The 23,589-nt window shown below is 38.1% G+C and overlaps 2 protein-coding genes across 5 annotated transcripts in view; one reads left to right on the top strand and one right to left on the bottom strand.

Annotated features, from left to right (window-relative positions):
- LOC141431455 (lachesin-like) overlaps positions 1-11,582 on the top strand; it is a 21,438-nt gene extending 9,856 nt beyond the window's left edge. Inside the window, exon 7 of the mRNA XM_074092639.1 lies at positions 11,418-11,582. Within this exon, the coding sequence (XP_073948740.1) occupies positions 11,418-11,582 (165 nt within the window). The remainder of the gene's footprint in view (positions 1-11,417) is intronic.
- A 3,728-nt stretch (positions 11,583-15,310) lies between these two features.
- On the bottom strand, positions 15,311-23,217 carry LOC141430776 (uncharacterized). Of its 4 annotated transcripts, none has more exons than XM_074091631.1 (5): positions 22,844-23,217; positions 21,748-21,845; positions 20,204-20,294; positions 17,760-17,840; positions 15,311-15,397 (listed from the first exon to the last, which is right to left on the bottom strand). In XM_074091631.1, exons 1-5 carry the CDS (start codon positions 23,154-23,156, stop codon positions 15,312-15,314), a joined length of 669 nt encoding a protein of 222 aa, XP_073947732.1. In that variant the 5' UTR covers positions 23,157-23,217; the 3' UTR covers position 15,311. The 4 variants fall into 4 exon arrangements, with proteins under 4 accessions (XP_073947732.1, XP_073947733.1, XP_073947734.1 ...); XM_074091632.1 differs by having other exon boundaries at positions 22,940-23,217; XM_074091633.1 differs by having other exon boundaries at positions 23,070-23,217.
- Between the last annotated feature and the right edge of the window lie 372 nt (positions 23,218-23,589).

The following is a 23,589-nucleotide window of genomic DNA, read 5'->3' as shown; positions in this document are numbered from 1 at the left end:
TGCAACCAATTTTTATTTTATTTTATTTTATTTTTAAAAAAAAAAAGGAGGTTGTAGGTAATTTATATAATTGTGATTGCGAGTAGGTGAGCTTATGAAATAAAGCACCAGTCTTGATCCGACCTTGTAGTATTATTCATGTGTTTCCATATCACGACAGTTGTTATTGAGAAATAGTTGGTATTTACATAGAAATATAATGTTATTTGCGTGATTAAAACAAAACAAAGTTAGGCGAAGCGTGCGAGAAAAAATGGCGTAACTAACTTGAGAATGTGTTTTTGAGTATTTGAGTGAGTAAATGAGTAGCGTGTGTATATTGCGGAGGATATTAGGAGTGAGGGAAAGGATTTGGGATCGAAGGACCAGACTTGGAGGGGCAGGACATACCTTGAACACCGGGATGCTGCTTTCTCCAGCAATTGAGTTTCCACGACACAGGAATTATTTTAAACGGCACAAAAATGTTCATCACCACTTCACTGCACAGATTTTAGAGGTTTTGAGAGTTTTTAATGGTATTTTGCGAATTAAGAGTTTATTTTTGCGTTTGTACAAAATTATAGCGTCATCTCGAGTCGTTTGTTTTCTTCGTTCTTGGTTCGAATTTCGGTGCCCAATGGTAGCGGGATAGGAAAGGAGGGATGTGTTGCCAGAGTATGGATGCGTTCATGTTAATGCGTGAGTGTGTGTGTGAGTTAAAATTAATTAAATATATTTAAAATAAACAAATAAATGGCGCAGCCACTTACTTATTACTTAATTTTTTTGTAATGGCTACGGAACCCTATTTTGGGCGTGCCCGAAACGCTCTTGGCTGGTTTTTTTTTATTACAACACACTTAAGCCCTGTAAGCATGTTAGCTACCATTATCTTAAAAAATAAGAGTTTCTGAAAAAAAAAAACATGTGCTTGAATGATGACTTTTACTTAATAAGCTCTAAGTAATATGAAAACATTATTTATACGCACTGTGAGGCGGCTCAGCGTTTTATGAAGCGCCATAAATTTGTTCTGAGACGCAGAACACGGCGGCTTGGCGAAAATAACCTCTTAAACCTGAATCGCAATTATTAGCGGTACGCAATGAGTAGGAAAACAAGCGGTTGTTAGCAGCGTTTTTTCGCCTTTTGTATCCTTAACAATGCCTTAACAGCAGGTTTATCTTCGTGGTTAAAGTAAAGATACTAGTAATTGAGCAAACCAGTTTCTCGGAGTTTTTTTTCTACTTAATTGTGTTTTTAGGGTTCCGTAGCCAAATGGCAAAAAGCGGAACCCTAATGGATTCGTCATGTCTGTCTGTCTGTCTGTCCATCCGTATGTCACAGCCACTTTTTTCCGAAACTATAAGAACCTTGAAACTGACCTTGAACTTACTGTTGAAACTTGGTAAGTAGATATATTCTGTGAACCACATTAAGATTTTCACATAAAAAAAAAACAACAGACACAAAAATTTTTTTGGTCTTCAAAAATGATATTGAGATTTCTAATATCTTTTTTTTCTAAACTGAATAAGTAGTTTGCGCGAGACACACTTCCAAACCTCGATCCTAAGACACCTGTTTGCAAGTCCAACAATATGTCGCTAGATTCGATTATTTTGAAATTATCGATCTTATTGCGCGTGAAATGAGACGAACCACACGAAAATCGAAAACACATTTTCCTAGAGACACAACCTAGCTAAACTGAGTGTTCGCCACAGAAAGCCCCAATAACAAATTTCAACGAATAAAATCGAAATGGCGATGGAGGTCTTTTCTATCCTTTGGAAATGGCCTGACATTCACCGATAGTTACCACCGGGAGAGATAGATAGTTGGGTAGAGCGCTAGGCGACTCGGGATTTAAAAAGTCGGTAATACTCGTACTGCAATTGCTGTGGCAATTCGCAGAGTATGGCCCTTTTTACTTCTTTTGGCACAATGCTTCTTTTGTCTTCTTTCTTCCTGTTAAATATGTAACGTTATATAAGGATGTCTGTTTTTTTTAGGTATACATTTTTATTGTTGTGCCGAATTTTGGTAAATAAATTTGTTCTTTCTTTCTAGGTAGACCTAATTGCTGCAATTGTATAACACATAGGCTGCTTCTCATTTTAATATTCCCACGGAATCAGGATATATGCCTGTGAAATTGAAAAATGTCGACCACTAACTAAAGTTTGCAGAGATACGAACATAGGATAGTTTTGACTATGGAAAATAGCCTAGCTCCTGCGGGACAACAATAAAAGAATTCCTCACGAGTATAATATATGGAGGCAAATTCCTACCGCTTTTTCTCAGCGCAGTGCGTGCCTAATAACCGTCTACGCACAGTTTCTTCCGTTTTACACGTTTAATTAAAACCAAGCCCGACCGTTCTTAATGCCGGTTACGCTGATATTGTCAAACTTGAATTCCTACCGGGGAGATTTACGTGGTTTTTTAAATTTTCGCGTATATTTTTATGATATTTTTAGGGGATGTTTCACTAAGCCTTGAATTTTATCGCGGCGTTTCGTGAAATAAGGAAGGTAAGGAACGTCTTTCTGATATTTTTTTACTTATCTAACTATTGCCCGCGACTTTCTATACAAGGTGTGGCCTGTAATATGAGCAAATAATTAAAACATAGATCATACTCCTCAAACTGAACAACATTAGTTCAACTGCTTTTAAAAATAAATAGTTTTTTTTTAATTTTTATTACACTTTTAAGTTTATTCGAACAAGCAATGTAAAGCAAAATGCTTGATGTTTGTAGCGTGACAGGCGAACTCAGTTGTGTTCTGGGATGGCGTACATTGATAGCAGTATTTAATTTGTATGAAAAAAGGAAAATTCAAAGACTCCATTATTTTTAACAGTCGCTGAACTAATGTTGTTCAGTTTGACGAGGACGATCTATGTTTTAATTTTTTGCTCGTATTACAGGCCACACCCGGTAAATTACATTATTAGTTTATGGGTACTAAAAGACTTAAAAATCTAGTTTTACTAAAATGTTGGCTTTTCTTGTAGTCGAAATAAAAATCAACACCAGTATCATACGAGTACATGAAATATTGGCACCCACCCTTGTTATACTCGAGTGCCAAGTAATCTCGTGTGATATTGTTTCTTTTCCTCACTTGTTGAACAATCTACTATTCTATGTACCTCTGTTATCTGTATCTACTGCTTAGTATGTTATAGTGTTCAATAAAGAGTGATTGTATTGTAAGTATTGTAAATAGAACGGTCTAGGTCCTATCAAAGTCTTAACTAAATTATTCCCTATCACATACCGAAATTGCAAATTGTAATAACATCTGGAACACGTCCACGTTTGACAAAAACAAATGAGTTCCACAACGGTCGTTCATGCGCTGCCCGCATCCAACTGGTTCCTGCGACCTTTGCGAGATCGTCCCTATCTTGTTGGTCCAAAATTACAAAATTCTTGCGAAATTCCTGTGGGATACAAACATTTTCCACGCGGTATGATAGATAAAACAATTTTTTAGGTGGAATGCCAGAGAAAAAACAAAATATTTTTAGAGTATAACGATACTAAGCTACTGTTTTTTATTAAATATATTGACCCGGATAACTCACGTCTTAAATCGAGTTTAGCTCGACATGTTTCGGGCTAATCCGTAGCCCTTCGTCTTCGGAGCAACGCGACTCAGCGGCTGCTGCAACACGCGCACTGCGCGCCGCCGCTCTGCTCGCGCGACTACCCGACGAAACTGACACCGGCACACAACTACCCGCGTTTTCATCATCATTTTCCTTACATATTTTTTTTATATGCATGGTTTTCTATTAATTATACATTGTAAAAAATATACAGCCTCAATTTCGCGTTTTTGATCATTTTATATTAACGTCCTTAACTCCTAACGAACGATGTACATAGAGACATATCACAAAGAGCAGCGAAAATTGTATCAATTTGCCTCCTTGCGGTTTCTTCAGTATCGTAAAATAATCTCTCTAATTATAGCGCCATTTTCTCGCGCCATAACGTACCTTATCAACATCTGCGGAGCAATTCCGGGAAAATGCCCGGTCGTGTTTAGAAATATATGGAAATAAAAGTGAGGAAATGAGGTTATTCGTGTTTTTAGAGTTCCGGAGCCAAAATGGCAAAAACGCAACCCTTATAGTTTCGCCATGTCTGTCTGTCTGTCTGTCCGTCCGTCCGCGACTTTGCTCAGGGACTATCTATGCTAGAAAGCTGTAACTTTGCACGGATATATATGTAAACTATGCCGACAAAATGGTACAATAAAAAACTAAAAAAAAATTTTTTTGAGCTACTTACCTCCCATAGATGTAAAGTGGGGATGTTTTTTTATCTCATCCAACTCTATATAGTGTGTGGTATTGTTGGATAGGTATTTTAAAACCTTAGGGGTTTGCTAAGAAGATTTTTCAATTCATTGATTTTTTTGCGAAATATTCAACTTTAAAGTTCAAAATTTTCATTAAAAACGAGCGTCCCCCCTCTAAAATCTAAACCGGTGGGTGGAAAATTTTGAAAAAGTTCAGGATGGTAGTAAGTATACCAAACTTTCAAGGAAACCTATAACGGCTGTTTGCTTGAGAATTATTAGTAGTTTTACTCTTAAATAGCAGCCTAAGGTATAAAATATACCTAAACCTTGGAAGATTCCGTATAAAATACGAAATCCTTAGAATTTTTTTTTTCGTAATGGCGACGGAACCCTATTTTGGCTGTGTCCGACACGCTCTTGGCCGGTTTTTACTATATTTTCCAACCTTGGTTTTTTAATTTTAGAGGATTACAAATAATATGTGAACCTTTTTATATGTAATCAATTTCGCTATATGATTTCTTTAACATCAACATAACATCCACACATGTAGCACGTGTAGCACAAATTTAATGTCCCACCCTGGTACAGTCGAGTAAAATGTGGACTTATTTAACGCTTCAAAAATAAGTACCAGACACTATTATTCCGATGTACTAAGCCGTGGTAAATATTTTTGAGTAGTTAGTGCGAATAGCCTCCTGAAGCCCACCATATAAATATTTTGAAAAAAATTTACAAAGCAATTAGAATTTAATTGTTTCGAGAATAAAGTCAAACTGCCGTCAAACTGCCATGGTGTAAAACAATAGAAAAGAAATTTTTACTTTGTTACATTGTCATAGATTCCTAATTCCTTTGAACTTTTTTGTGTACTTTTTTACAGGTGGTAGGACCTTGTGCAAGGTCCGCCCGGATTGCTGCCACCATCTTGCTCGCTAATCCTGCCGTGAAGCAGCAGTGCTTGCACTGTTGTGTTTCGGCGTGGAGAGTAAGACAGCCGGTGAAATAACTTGGCACTTGAGCTATTCCATCTTAGGCCTCTAGGTTGGCAACGCATCTGCAATACCCTGGTGTTGCAGTTGTCTATGGGCGGTGGTGATGTCTTACCATCAGGAGACCCACTTTCTCGTTTGCCATCCAGTCGACTAAAAAAAAAAAACATTCTATTGTACATTGGGCCGCACGAGGGTAGATACATATTTTTACACTTGACTGTTTGCGATTCTGTTTCTTTGACTGCAGGTACAGTCAAACAAATTGAATCATGATCATGACCCAGGGTGGAACCTTTGTGCTACAATGTCATGTTGACATCAAATACTTTTGTCAAGGAAGTCATAGTGAAATTTCTTGTTTTTTAAAAGGTTCTACCCTAGGTCATGATTTAATTTTTTCGACTATACGTGCATGGTGCGCCAAAGTTATGACGTCATCTCGCCTGAAGATTTTCCATGAAATATCTTTACAGAGCAAAATATGGATCCATTTCGTAGCATTTTGTACATGTGTAGGAGACTTTTGTTCTATTGTCATCATTCGTAAAACCAGGTGACCATAAATTCCACAGCAAATATATCGTTTCCCGCTAATCCGGCATTAACTACAAAGCGTTGTCACGCTCCGCTCGATAAATCACCATGAAGGGACCCACCCTCTATAATGACTATACGATATAACAATTGCTTTCGCTATACAAGCTGTTTCCCGCTACTTAGTCTGCCGTCTCACGGAAACTTTACAAATATACAGTTGACTCTTTTGTCGGTCCCTAACTAAATGCTCCTTTCATCCACTTAAAGGTTGCCTTAAAGAGATACGTTCACCTTTGCACATATATATGAACATTTGTAAATTGTGTTTGTTTCCCGATTACCGTAAAACAAAGAGCTTGCGTAATATACAGTATAACTGAATCGTTAAGTCGTCAGGGTGGAACTTCATCGCTGTAAATGGCATGTCAACATTTCATACACCTTTATAATAAGAAATAAATAAATATCATACGACATTATTGACAAGAATTAACCTAGTCCCAAACTAAGCCAAGCTTGTACCTACTATGGGTTCTACTTAGGCACCGAATAAACATACTTACTTAAGTTTTTTTTATTCGACTGGATGGGAAACGAGCAAGGTCTCCTGATGGTAAGAGATCACCACCGCCCATAGAAACCTGTAACAGGGGCTCCACAGAAAACCAGCGTTACTGCACATAATGTGCGGCAACACATGCTGAGTGGAGACCCTTTTTGGTATCCTGCCGTGTCACCTAGTAACATAGTTTTAGTGCTAGTTCTAGTCTTAGTTTTAGGTGGTACTTTTGGGAGCCAAAAAATAAAATAAAAATAAACTTTTCTTTCTTTTCTTTCTTTAACACCAGGGGGATTGCAGATACGTCGCCAACCTAGAGGCCTAAGATGGGATACCTCAAGTGCTTGTAATTTCTCCTTAATTCCATCGTCTTACTCTCCACGCAGAAACACAACAGTGCAAGCACTGCTGCTTCACGGCAGGATTAGCGAGCAATATACATACATAGCTAAATACCTACTTTAATACATACTAAAAGCCCAAGACTCGAGAGCATGCATTTGTATTATTCATACAAATATCTGCACATTCTGCCCCAACCGGAGATCATAGTCACTTCACCTCAAGCTACATAGTCGGCTTCTATAACCACTTGGCTATCTGGATCACGAGACTTAAAATTTGACGCAGATCTTCTTCATTGTGTGTCTATAAAGCGGGTGACAGTCTTTCCCGGCCCGTATAAGACCGACATGGAAATACCGGCCCTGTTTTTGTGTATATGCCCATAGAAACTGACAGGAGCTTCTATGGGCGTGTACACGAAAAATAGGGTTGGTATTTCCATGTCGGTATTATCCGGGCCGGGAAAGAGTGTCACCCTATAAAGCTACAGTTTCCTTTATTCCATTCGCACCTTCCATACTTGAGCAAACTACTTTTTTTTTCGAACGCATTGTTGCTGTTAGCCTCAGAATCTGAGGCTAAGCTGAGGCTCAGATGGCTTTTGGATTGGTATCATAACGACTACATTGTAAATACGACCGAATCATCATAAGGTCTAGATCTCAGAAGGACCGTCACTGCAGAAAGCCTATATCTCCGAAAGACTTTGTAGCAAAACGACCTCATCGTTAATAGGCCACATATCAAATAGACCGGGTAGCATAATGACTGGTTCTCGGAAAGACCACTCATTAATCAGACCACATCTCAAATAGACCGGGTAGCAACGAACGCAAACTTTGGACGCTAAGGGACTGTTTTGCAAGCAATCGGAATTTTGAGCTCCAACGTAACGTATTATGATTGATTTTTTGGAGTCTTTTTGTATTTTTTATTTCAACTCCAAATTTGTTACTTTTACGGGTATCCCGTGAACCCATATCGTAAATACAAACTGAGACATGGATGCACAGAAAAACCAGAAAAAGAGACCAGCACTGGGAATCGAACCCAGGTCCAGGTCATCAGCATTCCGTGCTGCGTGCTATAACGTGGTGCATATTGTCCAGCAGTGGTGTAGGGGTTATAGCACGCAGCACGGAATGCTGAGGACCTGGGTTCGATTCCCAGTGCTGGTCTCTTTTTCTGGTTTTTCTGTGCATCCATGTCTCAGTTTGTATTTACGATATTTTCCAACGTAACGTGCCAAAAGAAGTCAAAGCACATTCAAAACAAAATAATCGGCTGCTAACCCAAGAATTTCCCGCCAAATCGCGCGAAGCCAAATAAACTATGTTGAGTACGGCTTAACCGTCCGAAAAACTGCTGCTCTCGCAAACAAATCACGTTTGCCTCTCTTTCCCTCCCGCAAATCCCAAGGAGCCATAAATAATAATAACAGTGACATCGCAAGGATCGAGGAGCTTAGCGATTGCAGCTTGTATTATTCTTATAGTCTTCATAAAACTGAATGGTTTTTTTTCAGGTCACGAGTGGCACTTCGCCAGCTGAGCGAAGGGACTCTTATTACAGGAGATAGTCACGTGCATTTTATTGTGAAACAATACCAATTATTGTTGTTTTTAAAAACTGAAAAACACGCTTTAAATGAAAGTGTATTTTCGGCAAAGTTTTCCATAAAATCTACCCAGTATGCCAGGTACTAAATATAAACATGACACTACCGTGAGGTTAACTCGTATTAAATTATATTGTCCCGGATAACTCAAATATGAAATCGAGTTCTGCTCTACATGTTTCGGGCTAATTTGTAGTCCTTCTGCTTAGGAGCAACGCGACGCACTCACTCAACATGTCGAGCTTAACTCGATTTAAGACTTGATTTATCCGGTACAATATCATTTACTAGAGAACTCGTTAGCAGAACTCTAACTCACACATAATTATGTCTGAAAAGTGTTTAACTAGGCGAGGTAAAACGCTTTTCAGATCAAGTTGACGAGATACTCGTAACTTACTACCGCAAAATTATATGCTGCGTGGGGCCCAATTTGTACTATTCGATGTTCATATTTTTCTTTCAATATATTTGAACGTGTAAATAAATGATTTCTCTCTTTCTTTGTCATTAAAAATGTGCTTAATTTAAAGGCAACTCCTGTGTTTAGTGTCTTATGGTAGCAGGTGACGTGTAGAGGATTCGTGGCCTGCTTTCAGTAGTTAGGTTCTCAACCAAAAACCTGACCACAATATTTTGCCCTTTCAAACACTGGGTGATAAAATTCTTAGATTCTTAGCACCAGCGTAATTCTTAGAGTTGTGTGTCGCGACTTTCGGCCTAGTAATTTTGGTTTCGTACAAAACTTCTCTTTGTGTAAAAAACATTTTGAGTCGCCATGTGGCATAAACAGAGGCCAGAGGCCGTATTGGCTAACGTTTCTGGCGCTCGCCATCGCAATCAATGGCAGATTTCGCATACAAAAACTGTTATTTGATTGCGATCGCGAACATCAGATACGTTAAGCAATAGGTACAGCATCAGGCCTTATTATTAACGCATTTGGAATCACAATCGTTTGAGCCACTTCTTTCTGTCACGTGGCGTAAGATGAGGAAGAAAGAGATGGTGAATGCGATCGCGAACATAAGCGCGTTAGACAATACGATCTCTGAACAGCTAGGTGATTCATTTAGATCGGTCAGTATGGGAAAGTCTGAAACTATAAGGCATACGAAGATCTGTTCTTATATAGGAACCAGTCATCGATTTTAGTAACAAGAAAAACTGCATCCACACATTAAAAAAAACTGTACTCAGCTCGAACCCTTTGGAAAATAAAACTTAAATTGTTAAAGAATATTAAATACAATGCATTTTATTAATACTATAATCTTATTTATTGCTTATGATCTACACTACCGATATCCAAATAGAAAGTCGTCGGTAGGTCGGAAACCTTTCCGATACTTTTCCGCCGAATAAGGCCGACTACCTAGTCGGCCTGCCGAAGATCGTGCCAAATGGAGAGCGATTGGAAAATGATTCATGGAGGTTCCGACCCTCAGCAATGAGGATAACGGCACAAGGAGGAGGAGGATTGTAATCGTGAAAGTTTGTTTGTATGCCTGTGTGTATGTTTGTTAAAACACGTTAAAACGACTGATCAGTTTGGTTTTCTTCTAAAAACGTCAAAGTGCAACTGACAAATGGGTTGTAAAATAATTTTCATTAACTTTTTCCATTGTGACACGGAAATTATCCATACAAATGTATGATATTAAACTACGAGCTAACGCAGCTTTAACGCTGTGCAACTTTTTGGTCTTCACCCAAATACAAATACAAATCTGGTGTCTATGGGCGGTGGTGATCTCTTACCATCAGGAGACCCACTTACTCGTTTCCCATCTAATCGAATAAAAACAAAAAAAAAACAAAACAATTATGAGAGTAGAGTTGGAAATTAAAGTTGAATTACTGACAGGAAAACGTAAGATTTTTTTTTCTGATAATTAAGGCGTTTGAAAATAAATAATTAATAAACTAACCGGCCAAGAGCGTGTCGGATACGCCCAAGATAGGGTTCCGTAGCCATACGAAAAAATCAAGTAGGTAATACTTTTTTAAGGAAGTTGTATTGTATGTGTACAGAATCTTCCAAGTTTAAGCATATTTTATACCTTAGGCTGCTATTTATCTACTCTAAGGGGCTGTTTCACCACCCATTGATGAATTTTATTTGACGGATAAATGTGATGCCGTCTCCGTCTATGCGTACAAAACAAACAGAGACGGCATCACATCATTTATCCGTCAAATAAATTTAATCAGTGGATGGGGAAACAGGGCGTTAAACTACTAATAATTCTCAAGCACTCTTATCCGTTATAATTTTCCGTGTAAATTTGATATACTTTCTACCATCCTGAATTTTTCCAAATTTTTCCCCCCAAGAGCTTAGATTTTAGAAAGGGGGGGGGGGGACGCTCGATTTTAATGAATATTTGCAATTTAAAGTTGAAGATTTTGCAAACAGATCACTGAATCGAAAAATTGTCCCGTTAAAGACCGACCGAACCAACGATACCCCACACTATATGGTTAGTCTAGAAAAAAAATAACCCCCACTTTACGTCTATGGGAGGAACTATATTCTTTTTCTATTTATATTCTAGTACTAACGGTCTCTAAGCTTAGCCGTGGATAGAGAGACAGGGTTCCTAGTTGACTACGGAACCCTAAAAAGGCTGTTGGGGTATCTAAGGTTTTCAGTTATTTAATTAACTCCTTATATAGACCCATGGGTCGAATTGAATACCTATTCTCCTTTTTTTAGATCGGTTAAAAACACTCCTCCCTTCATTAATAGATTATAGTACATTAACTATGCATATGGAATAACTTAATCAAAAGATTAAAAGACTTCTTAATTATGATGTAGCACGCACGGGTTGTCGCGGCATATTATGTTATTAAATTGTAGCTCTTATGACAAACGAATAAGGTTTACACTTGAACACGTGTTTCGTTAGTGAAATTATGTTGTGAATTAATTGGTGTATATTTTTATGGAACCATTCGTTTGTTGTTCATTAAAATTTAAGTATTTCTGGTCGCTTATTCCGCCATGGCACCATCAATGACCTGGTCCGCCGCTCGCTTGCCAGCGTCTCCTTGAACCCGTGGGCATGGCCAGAGACGATGGCAAGCACCCCGACGGGGCTACTCTGGTGCCATGGAAGCTGGGCAGGGCTCTGGTGTGGGACACAACGTGTGTCGACACTTTCGCGCAGTCCCACATTCAGGCAACCCGCTCACAAGGCTGCAGCTGACCAGGCCCAAGTTCTCAAGCGCCGCAAATACTCTTCTCTTTTAAAGGACTATGAGTTTGCGGCACGCAGTGGAGACAATGGGTCTGTGGCCTTGTCTCCCGGCTGATAGAGACCTCAGGAGACCCCAGAGCTGGCGCTTACCTCTCCAAGCGAATTTCTCTGACTGTACACAGAGGTACCTAATGCCGCCAGTGTGCTGGGGTCTGTGCCGCAGGAGGGCCTCTTAGATGGTGTTTTCTTTTTATAGTTAGGTATATTTATGTAGTTTTCATTTATTTTGTTTCCTATCATATTGTGAATAAATAATAAAAGCTTGTATGAGTATTTCTATAGTAATTAGAAAGAAAGATTAAAGAAAGAACAGCGCCTCTAGCGGAACGTTTGCGATGTTCGTGTTTCCATACAAATTGAGATTTTAACGCGAACGCGATCGAGACGTATTTTGTAACCGAAAATTTACACTAGGGGTACAGGTTTATCCCTAAATCTAAACGAACAAAAAGGTGAGTGTTAAAATACCTATTCCAAAAAAGGATGCCACTCAACATAATATTATGTTCTGCCGTCAGAGTCAGAATGCAGCCCCGTAAACAGTTTTCTGAATGTCTGAAATGTCTTTTAAATGACCGTAGGATGCCATAATATATAATTAAATTAATGTGTTATTTAATAAAATACCTTTTGAGAAAAAAAAAATTTCGATTAAATTTTTGGAAATCTAACTATCGTTACAATCGATGTAAGTATCATGTTATTTTGTTATTTATAAAATAAATATTTCATGATCCGTCATGGCGACAACTAATAAAGAGAACTGACGCGGTAATGGCGGATTGTTTACGATTTGTGCTAGTTTGTGTTTTGCGTAATATTCCCTAACGGAAAATTGTTCCGTATACAAGTAGTAAACAATAGCAAGTTAATTCTAATGAGCGTAGCAATCAACCGTGCGTTGTACTAAATACAGCAAAGAAAAGGAGCTCTTTGATAACACCTCGGTCCCCTAATTGGCTGTTGATGCCGCAGTCAAACGAAATGAGAAACATTTCTCCTTTTATAAATAATGTTGTTAATTTAAATGTGACTTTATTACAAGTTAGGTAGGTACAGTCATCTTCAGATATTTCGGTGCAGCCATGGTGATCAAAAATATCGATACATGAACTTTAATACATGAATAAAAAACCGGCCAAGAGCGTGTCGGACACGCCCAAAATAGGGTTCCGTAGCCATTACGAAAAAATTAGGTAATATTTTTCTAAGGATTTCGTATTTTACACGGAATCTTCCAAGTTTAGGTATATTTTATATCTTGGCTGCTATTTAAGAGTAAAACTACTAATAATTCTCAAGCAAACTTAGGCGTTATAGTTTTCCTTCAAAGTTTGATATACTTACTACCATCCTGAATTTTTTCAAATTTTTCCACCCACCGGTTTAGATTTTAGAGGGGGGGACGCTCGATTTTAATGAAAATTTGCACTTTAAAGTTGCATATTTCGCAAAAAAATCAATGAATCGAAAAATCGTCTTAGCAACCCCCTAATAGATTTAAAAGACCTATCCAACGATAACCCTGCACTATAGGATTGAATGAGAAAAAAAAACACCCCCACTTTACGTCTATGGGTCTATTTCATTTAATTTTTTATTGTACCATTTTGTCGGCATAGTTTACATATATATCCGTGCAAAATTACAGCTTTCTAACATTGATAGTCCCTGAGAAAAGCCGCGGACAGATGGACAGACAGACATGGCGAAACTATAAGGGTTCCGTTTTTGCCATTTTGGCTCCGAAACACTAATAGAGTGCATTTGCTGATATTTTTGACCACCTTGGCCGCACCGAAATATATGATGGTGACTGTACATACTTATAAAATATGCAAGGTTCGAATTGAGAACTGAGCTACTTTGGTTCTTCAACTTTTTAAAAACATGACCACTATGACCAGTGTTTCTTTCTTTTTCATGCAGATTAAATCTAATTTTCAATGGAATACAATTATTGATAAACATCTTAAAGAAATGTTAAAAATCAAACTATTTAAAGGTCCCTATACTAAAGAAATTTTGCCCTCTTACAGACAGCGATAATATCCGATAAACTGGATTTAACAATCAAACTTTGAGAATCAATAAAATTATAAATTCAAGTTATTTAAAAATCTTACAAAACAAAAGTAGCCCAGTTATATGAGTAGAACGAACCTTGCATTTAAAGTCCAAAGAATAGAATGAAATAGAAATATTGAGAATGGTCAGAAGCATCCATAGATGAGAGCTATGCAACATCTAAACCAATAAACTAACTTAATATACCACTAAATCCTTCCGCCTATAGACTTAAATTGTGCAATGTTAAACTATAGTTCCAGTAACTTTAAATTATCCGTAAAAGGCTTACGTAAATTTAATATGAGGAGGGTCTTTTACCTACTTGAAATTTATTGCTTTGATACTGTAGGGTTATTATAGAATTCCTATCGAAACTGCAGGTTCCGCCCTGGACACAGATTTAGGGAACCCTATTTTATTACAAGCCTTTATAACTTGCAAGGTTTGTGTATAACTAAGTAGGTATTTAAGTTTGTTTGTGAGTTGTTTTTTTTTATTGTGAGCCATTGTGACCACTTCGTGCCCTTTGTAGTTTACCAACTGTCGAAATCCTTGTAGGCTTCTAGGTATTTTGTCTTTGACTTCTCTGGGAGTAGATTCCTAAGGCATCTAAGTTAATGGACTCCGGAGACTACTCACTTTCATCATTCGAAATGTTATTAGTTTTATTTGCCCCTACAAAACTCGCGTCTTTCAGCATTTTCGGCTTTTGTTTTATTTTAACCCTTTACCAGGCGAAGGGATATATTCCTCCCACATCTTATATCGGTTACCGTAGTCAGGTTTTAACTCCAAACCTCCTACAAAATATTTTGTCGATCCCTGAAAATAGTATTTTATTATCTTCATTCACAACACGCTTCTAAATCGCGTAATATATCTTTGGCAGCCGTTTAGATTCACTTGAACTCTAATTTCAGTAAACTACGGAGAAATTGGAACACTTTCCTTAATTTCTATGAAACAGAAGTACATAGATCGAACAATATTTTGATATTTTATAGATTTTGAGTGTTGAAAGGTAATGTAATCTTAAACATTGCTAAATATTCATGCATTTTTGTGTATGACCAAAATTAGGATGTGGGTTGACATTATCCCATGGCCTTATTAGAGTTTAACTGTGTGGGAGCTATTCTTCCCATGGCCCGGTAAATTGTCTTGTCGTGTCATAAAAACTCGCGTAAGTAATAAAACTGTTTTTGTGTTCAACCTAGAGCGAATTCATGTACCTAGCTGTAAAATCTCATTTTAAAGACTTTCCCTGAAGAATAAGATGTGGGAGGAATATATCCCTTCGCCTGATCAAGAATATAATAAGACAAAATCGAGTATGACAGTTAATTACATAGACAGGCGATGGGATAACCGTAACCCACATTTTTATTTCTGGTTTGAAGGAACATCTCCGACTTTCGTAAATACATTTTTTACAAGGCGTTAAATACGGTTGTAACAGTATATAAAGTACGTATGAAGACACGCTAGTTCTAAGGGACCTGGTAAAGGGTTAAACGATAAAAGTATAGCCAATAAAAATACAATCAGCAAAAAAAGCTTGTATTAAAAATGTATTTATAACAAAAACTTATTACTTTATGCACAGAGTCAAGGAGCATGCTCGAACATGATGGGGTGAATGAACCGCATGTTGTAGTAGGTGAATACTGCCACGTTCCCGGCGAAATGGACCACTGAAAACATGAAAAGGCGTTGAACAAGGGAATATTCTTAAATATACCGTATTTTAAATGATATCAAAACGGATAACTCGCGTATTAAATCGAGTTTAGCTCGACATGTTTCGGGCTAATACGTAACCTTTATTCTGGGAGCAACTCGACTGTCGAGTCGCTGCTGCAGTGCGCGTGTTGCAACAGCCGCCGAGTATACATGTAGCAGACTTTAATTATTAACAGTTATACTTACAGTTATAGTTAGTTCGGTGGATGTATACCGTAATTATACATATACAGATAAACTCAGTCACATACATTTTCTTTAGTCTTTTCCATTTGCAAATGTCGATGGAGTTTAGTATAAAGAATGTCAATTAAAAATTTAGTTTATGTTAAATGTATAATCTGTATAAAATAAATAAAATGTAAGATGAGGATAAATGAATTAAGTGCCGCACTTTCTGTTAATTCTCTAAGATCTGGATCTCCACGACACAGAATGTGCATAGTGTGGGGATCACTGCTTCTCCTGTATTGATGAATTAACTTTTTATGGTCGATAAATACATTTATTATTTATGTATTTATAATTTTTTTCCCGATACTTCGAAGTAGAAGCATGCATCATGTCGTAGTGTATACCACGTAACAAATATATATATAGTGTAAGTAATACCTGTGAGTAATTAGAATCTGCTACATGTATACTTGCCTTCCTCTGCTACATGTTGTAACACGAATTCTGATTCATTGATTAACTCATTAATTACTTAAAAAACATGCACGTTTAATAGACATTTAAAAATGGTACGGTATGAAGTACAAAACATATCACGGTAATCTAGTAACCATCCAAGCTAACTTGAGACGCGAGTCGTATCAGAATGCATTGAGTTTAGAGCCCCAGTTAAATTAGGCATAAATGCAAAACTCAGGTAATGATGGTGACGCGTAGCTTGCAAATTTTGTAAACGTCAGTGGCGTGCGTAGGTACGGGCACGTGATTGAATATCGAAAATTGAAATACATAACAGCTAAAACATCGAAGATAATATCGGAATTCAGAATGTCGAATAATTGCAAAAATCAGAATTTTGAAAAATAAAATATCGATTAAGAAACAGAAATATTCCAGACGTCGATATTGTTAGTAGATATTTAGATCGTTCGATATTTTAACTTTCGATATTTTGACCGTCGACTTTTTAACTGTCAATATTCATAACCTAACCAACAAAAAATTGGAAAACCCTCGACTTTGTCACTTCAAAGTTCAATATCTCATAAACGGTGAACCGATTTTGATGAAACAATAAAAAACCGCATTCAAATCGGTCCACCCGCTTAAGAGCTACGGTGCCACAGACAGACAGACACACAGACATACATAGCGGTCAAACTTATAACACCCCTCTTGCGTCGGGAATTAAAAATACGTGTCCATGCGTACTGATCAGTCATTATATAAGTGCCAAATCAACAATCTGTTTGTTTATGGAGCCATTGAGATCAAGCCGAAACCTAGGTATTCAGTGGAGGTAATTCGGTTATTGCGTTAATTATTCTGGCGCCAGTCGCGTCAGTCCCGTGTAATTATACGTGAATATTTTAGCGGTGCGGCGGCCATGGCTATAACGAAATAGTAAGGCTGAACAAGTTGGCTGCTATGAGCATCACCGGATCACATAATCTACTGTATGTAGGGCTACCATATCTCGGGATTTGTTCTGAGATCTCAAGATTTTGAGACTTCTCCGGATTCCGGCCGGATTTTGGAAACCTCGGGTACCATACGGTTGTGTTGCTCTAAAGATGAGCTGTGGTTGAGATCGAAACGCGTGTGCTGGTGATAGATGATTTTGTGTGATTTGTGTGTGTTCTTACAGTTTGGAGGTGGAGGAACTGCAAGAACACGCATATCTTGCATAAACTTATTAACTATCATAAGGTCGCGGGTGAGCAAAGAAATTCTTTTATTTCAGCAACACTTCAGGAGAAGTATGGTGGGCAGCCAACGTGTTAAAGATAGCATCGACGCAGATTTTTTTTTATTTGACTGGAAGGCAAACGAGCAAGTGGGTCTCCTGATGTTAAAAGATCACCACCGCCCATAGAGACCTGCAACACCAGGGGTATTGCAGATGCGTTGCCAACCTAGAGGTTTAAGATAGGATACCTCAAGTGCCAGTAATTTCACCGGCTGTCTTACTCTCCACGCCGAAACACAACAGTGCAAACACTGCTGCTTCACGACAGGATTAGCGAGCAAGATGGTGGTAGCAATCCGGGCGGACCTTGCACAAGGTCCTACCACCTGCAAAATGCACACCTGCATACTTTTTAATGTTGTAAGGTACTTAATAAGTAATAGGATTACCTGATGCTAGTAGAGTCAAAAGTCCAATAATGCACGCTGTGCTCAGCAGAAACTCGCTTTGCTGTTTAAGAACACGTGGATCTGAAAATCACAATAAAATGTTAAGGGCCCTACTGTTTCACTTCTCTATGAAAAGTATATGATACTAGCTTTTGCTTAAACCTTTTTTGATCCCACAGGATTCACACATTATTTCGGGATAAAAAGTACCCTATATGTTAATTCAGGGAAATACGACCAGATGGCCTAGTGGTTAGAGAACCTGACTACGAAGCTTGAGGTCCCGGGTTCGATTCCCGTGTCGGGGCAGATGATTTGTATGAAAAGTGCGAATGTTTGTTCTCGGGTCTTGGGTGTTTAATATGTATTTAAGTATTTATCTATCTTATATAATTATATTTATCCGTTGCTTAGTACCCATAACGCAAGCTTTGCTAAGATTACTTTGGGACTAGGTCAATTGGTGTGAATTGTCCCTTGATATTTATTATTATTATTATTTTACCTGTATGCCAAATTTCATGCCAATCCGTTCAGTAGTTTTTGCGTGAAAGAGTAACAAACATCCATTGATACAACTTTCGCGTTTATAGGTACCTAATATTAGTAAGATTTTATGTGACATATATTATGAGAAATTACGAAAAGAAAACAATCATACACACAATACACATTATAAAACAGTACTTGGGCGACCGAGCTTTGCTCGGGCTAAATCTCGATAATAAGCGTTTTCCCAAAGATAACGCCAAGCTAGATCGATTTGTCATCCCCGAAACAAACCATCCCCACGTATCAATTTTCATCGAAATCGTTGGAGCCGTTTCCGAGATTCATAAAAACACACATTTATATATATTTAAGATTTGCTCATCATCATCATCATCACCATGTCAGCCAAAAGACGTCCACTGCTGGACATAGGCCTCCCCAAGGCTCTCCGCTCAGACCGGTCTTGTGCTCTTCGCATCCACCCGATCCCGCGATCTTAACCAGGTCTTCGCTCCATCTTGTCGGAGGCCTACCGACAGCTCGTCTCTCCGCGGACGCCATTCGAGAACCTTCTGATCCCATCGGACATCAGTCCTGCGAGCAATGTGCCCCGACCACGGCCACTTAAGAATTGCTCGTTTAAAGCAGGGTTTCTCAAACTTATGGCTCCCCGACCCCTACCCCCCCCCCCCTCCCCCAAAGAAAGTAATAAAAGTGGCTGCTGGAGATACTAAGTTTATTTTTATTCAATAAAAGATAACAAATATAGGTAAGAATCATCTTGCCAACGAAAATACAAACTGAAACAAACAACAACAAATAACAAACAAATAAGTAACAAATTTGGAGTTAAAAAATACAAAAAGACTCCAAAAACCAATCTTAATCATCTTGCCAGTCTTGCAGCCACCATCACGTAAACCTTGTCGCGAACCCCCTACCGTCGAATAGCGAACCCCTAGGGGTTCGCGTACCCCACTTTGAGAAACCCTGGTTTAAAGGTATTAGATATAGATAGATACATAGATAAATGGATACAAAGCAATATAAGTAAATTACAAAAATTCGTGCAAAATATAACAGAGGCCGTATTGTCTATTGTCTAACGCGCTGACGTTCGTGATCGCAATCACCATCTCTTTCTACCCTCGTCTTATACCGTGTGACAGAAAGAAGCGGTGAAAACGATTGTGATTCCAAGTGTGTTATGCCGGCGCCACACATAGCACAAATGTTTGAACACATATTTGATCACATGTGAAGCACCGGTATTTGCTAAGTATTTGATAAGCAAATACCGGTACTTCACATGTGATCAAATATGTGTTCAAACATTTGTGCTATGTGTGGCGCCGGTATTAGACAACAAGATCCTAAGTAAAGTACCTAGTGCTTCTTTATGCCGGCGCCAGATATAGCTTGACTTGTTTGAACACTTGCTTGATGGCCGGCGCCACACATAGCACAAATTTTTGAACACATATTTGATCACATGTGAAGCACCGGTATGGCACGAGACTTTGAATATGTGTCCAAAGTTTGAACAAAGATTTGCACTTTGCCATGCGGTATTGGTTTTTTAGCGCACATCAAGGCGTTCAAGTGTTTGCGAAGCATGTCTGGCAGGTTGCGTCAATATGTGTTCAAATATGTTTTCAAAGCTTTGGAAAGTCTTCAAAGACGTGTGCAAATCTTTGAAGATATACAATGTTTTAGACTATCGCTGTCATTACTAATTTTAGGATTTAAATTCGGGTTTGTACCTTGATTTTAGACAAGCTCGATATTTCGGCACAGTTGCATGCGCTATGATCACGAGACGACTAAGTACTTACTTTGAAGATATGTCTGGCACCGGCATTATGCATAGATCTAAATTAGACTGAACAACTTTAGCCTTACACTAGGTACCTTTTAAAAGTTACGACGTAAAATTTTACTTATAAAATTACCTTTTTCAACAGTAACAAGTGCATAATGAATCTTTAGTATCGAGAGCACGAATATGTATACGCCCAAGACGATAGAAGTTAATATACGGAACTGAAAGAAGAAATCTAATTTTAATATCAACTTATCTACTGTATGCGCTTAGCCCGGAACTGGTGACACTCTTTCCCGGCCCGGATAATACCGACATGGAAATACCGACCCTGTGTTTCGTATACACGCCCATAGAAGCTCATGTCAGTTTTTATGGTCGTGTTCGTGTACACAAAAACAGGGTCGGTATTTCCATGTCGGTATTATCCGGATCGGGAAAGAGTGCCATCCCTCGGAACAAGACAAGGTTTTGTAAGGTTTATAGTTTACTAGTAGGCTAGTAGGTACCAAAAGACAAAATCGTTTTTAGGGTTCCGTATCGAAAGGGTGACAAAAGGAGCCCTATTACTGCCGCTTCGCTGTCCGTCTGTCTGTCTTTTATAGAGTTGTATCTCGGAAACTGTTGGAAGAGTTCTGCTCCTAAGCGAAAAGTACGCTTTCACGTAGAAATTACCGGATCGAAATCAGTCCATGTGTTGAGAGCTACGATGCCACAGACAGACATACAGGCAAGGTATCTTAACCCCCGATGCAAAAAGAGGGGTGCTATAAGTTTGACGCCAATGTCTATCTACCATCGCAGCTCGCAAACGGATGGCCCAATATCGATACAGTTTTTTTACATAAAAGCTAATTCCTTTGCGGTGGTTTTAAGAGCGTGCAAACGAAAAATTACCCATTCAGCGATTTTGAGGTTTTTCAAATGCCTTATTAATGTCTAAATGCTTACGTTTTTTAAGGGACAACTAATGTAACATATAGATAAACTCTTATTCTGATTTATAGCGGTGATTTCCATTTATTTCCGTCAGCGATTTTTTGTTGCCAAATCATTTTGTTATTGAGGTTTTACAAAAATACGCGTCAGAGCTGTCTTTCATGTGAAATATTTCCATTATAAACCACCACAAACAGTGTAACTTTAGTATTTTACAATAGAAAATATAGTCTTTTAAGACATAGGGTCATCATATGTATCAAAATATTACTTATTATTATTCAAATACCATTCTTCAAAAGGTCTAAATCGGTCTACTTCATTATTTTTTATCTCATTTGTTGTGATGTATTTGCAAATAAAACAATTTTATTATAAATCTACAGGAAATGTTAAGTCTGTAATATTTTTTTCAGCGCTTAATAATAGCTCATTTAATTTTGTCAATTTTCTAAACTTGGGTCCTAAATCGATTATATAACCTCGCGCGAAGCATGCTGGGTCCACACGTTTGGCCCGCTCCGACAAACGCTCGCAGTCATATGTTAGAGTAAGTAAAAGCTATTTCTATCTTACTCTAACATATGACTGCATCCTGTCCGTGTGTCGGCGCTTGCGAAACGTGTGGACCAAGCATAAAAATCAATTCAGTCGTTTTTGAAATATTGAACATTGAAGTGTCCCGAGCACTTTTTGTTAGTTAGGTTCAGGAGAGAGTATTATAGATAGACATACCCACATCATTCGACGCCTGTCCATCAACAAGGCAACCAACAGCATGACTCCGCTCGCTGCTAGTGCCATCAGACCGCCGAACGTAGACTTGCTCATCACTGAAGAACAGACAAACAAACCTCTGTGATAAGCACTCAGAACAGATGTAATCTAAATTAATACAAAAAAAAATTATATCCCGTAACCGGAACACAATTCTCATGATTTAACTTAATGAAAATCAACAAATTAAATTAAATTATTAATAATAATAATAAGGCGGTACTTCTGGACACGGCACGCATCGTCCGGAGGTTCCTCACTCTGCGGCCCTGACCACCGGTAGCTTGGGCCCTGCCCCGTTACCGGCGGCAAACTAGGTTAGGTTTTTATAATATTTTTTACTTCTTATAACTATATAAAAACCTAATCCTAAGAATAAAAAAATAAATAAAGATAATAATAATAATACTTTATTTCAATAACAATTTTTTTTTACATGACATTGATTAATAGCTGGAGCCTCCTTTTAAGCTTGATAAAGCCTGTGTCAGGAGGCACCGCTCCTCCATAGTTATAGTCTGCATGTACAGTCAGCATCAAAAGCAGCTGGTCACTCTATTACTCTGCCGCATTAATACATATTTATCACTTGCATGGCGTTACGTATTTGTAACAAAGCTACTTCTGACGCTGACCGTACTAAGATGATGTTACATTTTATAAATCAATTTGTGACTGTTACATTCTATTCTATTACCTATTCTATTTATAATACTTAAATTTCAGACAAAATAATAGCGAATTTACCTACGTACAAAAAGATCGCCAAGAAAAATAGAATAGCAATAAAGACAACAAAGATAAAACATCAGTAACATATAGTGACAACAAAAATATGGCAATTTGTAAATTTATAGCTTAATAAATAGATAAACCAGGGCCGGATTTAGAGGAAGGCATCTGCACCATTTACGTAACACACTCAGACACACACACAATAGATTTTACAAAAACTTTAGAAACTGTTACTTTTTTAAAACAATATTTGTCGCCTTAGGGATCTCCACTACTTCATTGGCATTAAACCTCCTAATTCGGCCCTGGGACAACTTACACCTGGACTGCTCAGTTCCATAGATTTTATCATAATCGTATCTGTAGATAATTAGAAACGCGACCAGTACAGATGAAAAGCAGACTTCCATTATACCAGTGATCAAAACCATCGGCCAAATTTTCTTCACAGTGTCAGGCCCGCTGTAGGCACAGGGTTTGTGCCAAGGTACGTGACATTGGACGTTATTGCATTCCCTAAAAGGACATTTTTGGTTGGCAGCCACCTCGTAAATTTTTACTTTCGTGTCCCCAATTTGTTCCGGTAATTTGGGACGTTCTACCAAGTTAAATTCGACGTCCGGACGCTGCATTTTATTGTAATTTTTTGAGTTACGCTTCAGTTGTACCCACTACGTTGAACTGACATTTGCACGATACCAACACTTCAACACCAAGTCTATAGTCTATGAATAGTTGTCAAAGCAAAGTAAAGGTTTGTGTCTTTGGTTTGTGTGGGTATAAGTGAACGACAGAGGTTACATTGATTAAGCTTTAACTTATCATCGTTCACGTCTTGTTCACGTACAGTCAACGTCATAAATAAGTTATCATTTCTGTACCTTGTCCCTTTCAGTCATTACACAATTTCGTATGAATTTTCAAACATGACGTTAAAGTGACAAGGTACAAAAATGATCACTTATTTATGACGTTGTCTGTACAATAAAAAAACAGCCTATACACCTTATGTTGCACTAGCGAGCCGCCTGGGTTTCACACAGGCACATTTAAAAAAAAACCGTA

This window comes from Choristoneura fumiferana, chromosome 9, assembly GCF_025370935.1.
Source record: "Choristoneura fumiferana chromosome 9, NRCan_CFum_1, whole genome shotgun sequence".
In the NCBI taxonomy this organism is placed as follows: Eukaryota; Metazoa; Arthropoda; class Insecta; order Lepidoptera; family Tortricidae; genus Choristoneura; species Choristoneura fumiferana.
This window is presented reverse-complemented; position numbering and strand designations above follow the sequence as displayed.

Bases quoted from the DNA above. Each gene is read 5' to 3' on its own strand.
- LOC141430776 (XM_074091631.1), bottom strand. From the start codon at position 23,156: ATGCAGCGTCCGGACGTCGAATTTAACTTGGTAGAACGTCCCAAATTA. The intron at 20,295-21,747 runs GTATGTCTATCT...TTCTTCTTTCAG, and splicing joins ACAGGCGTCGAATGATGTGG to TTCCGTATATTAACTTCTAT. The intron at 15,398-17,759 runs GTAATCCTATTA...TCATGTTTTCAG, and splicing joins TTTGACTCTACTAGCATCAG to TGGTCCATTTCGCCGGGAAC.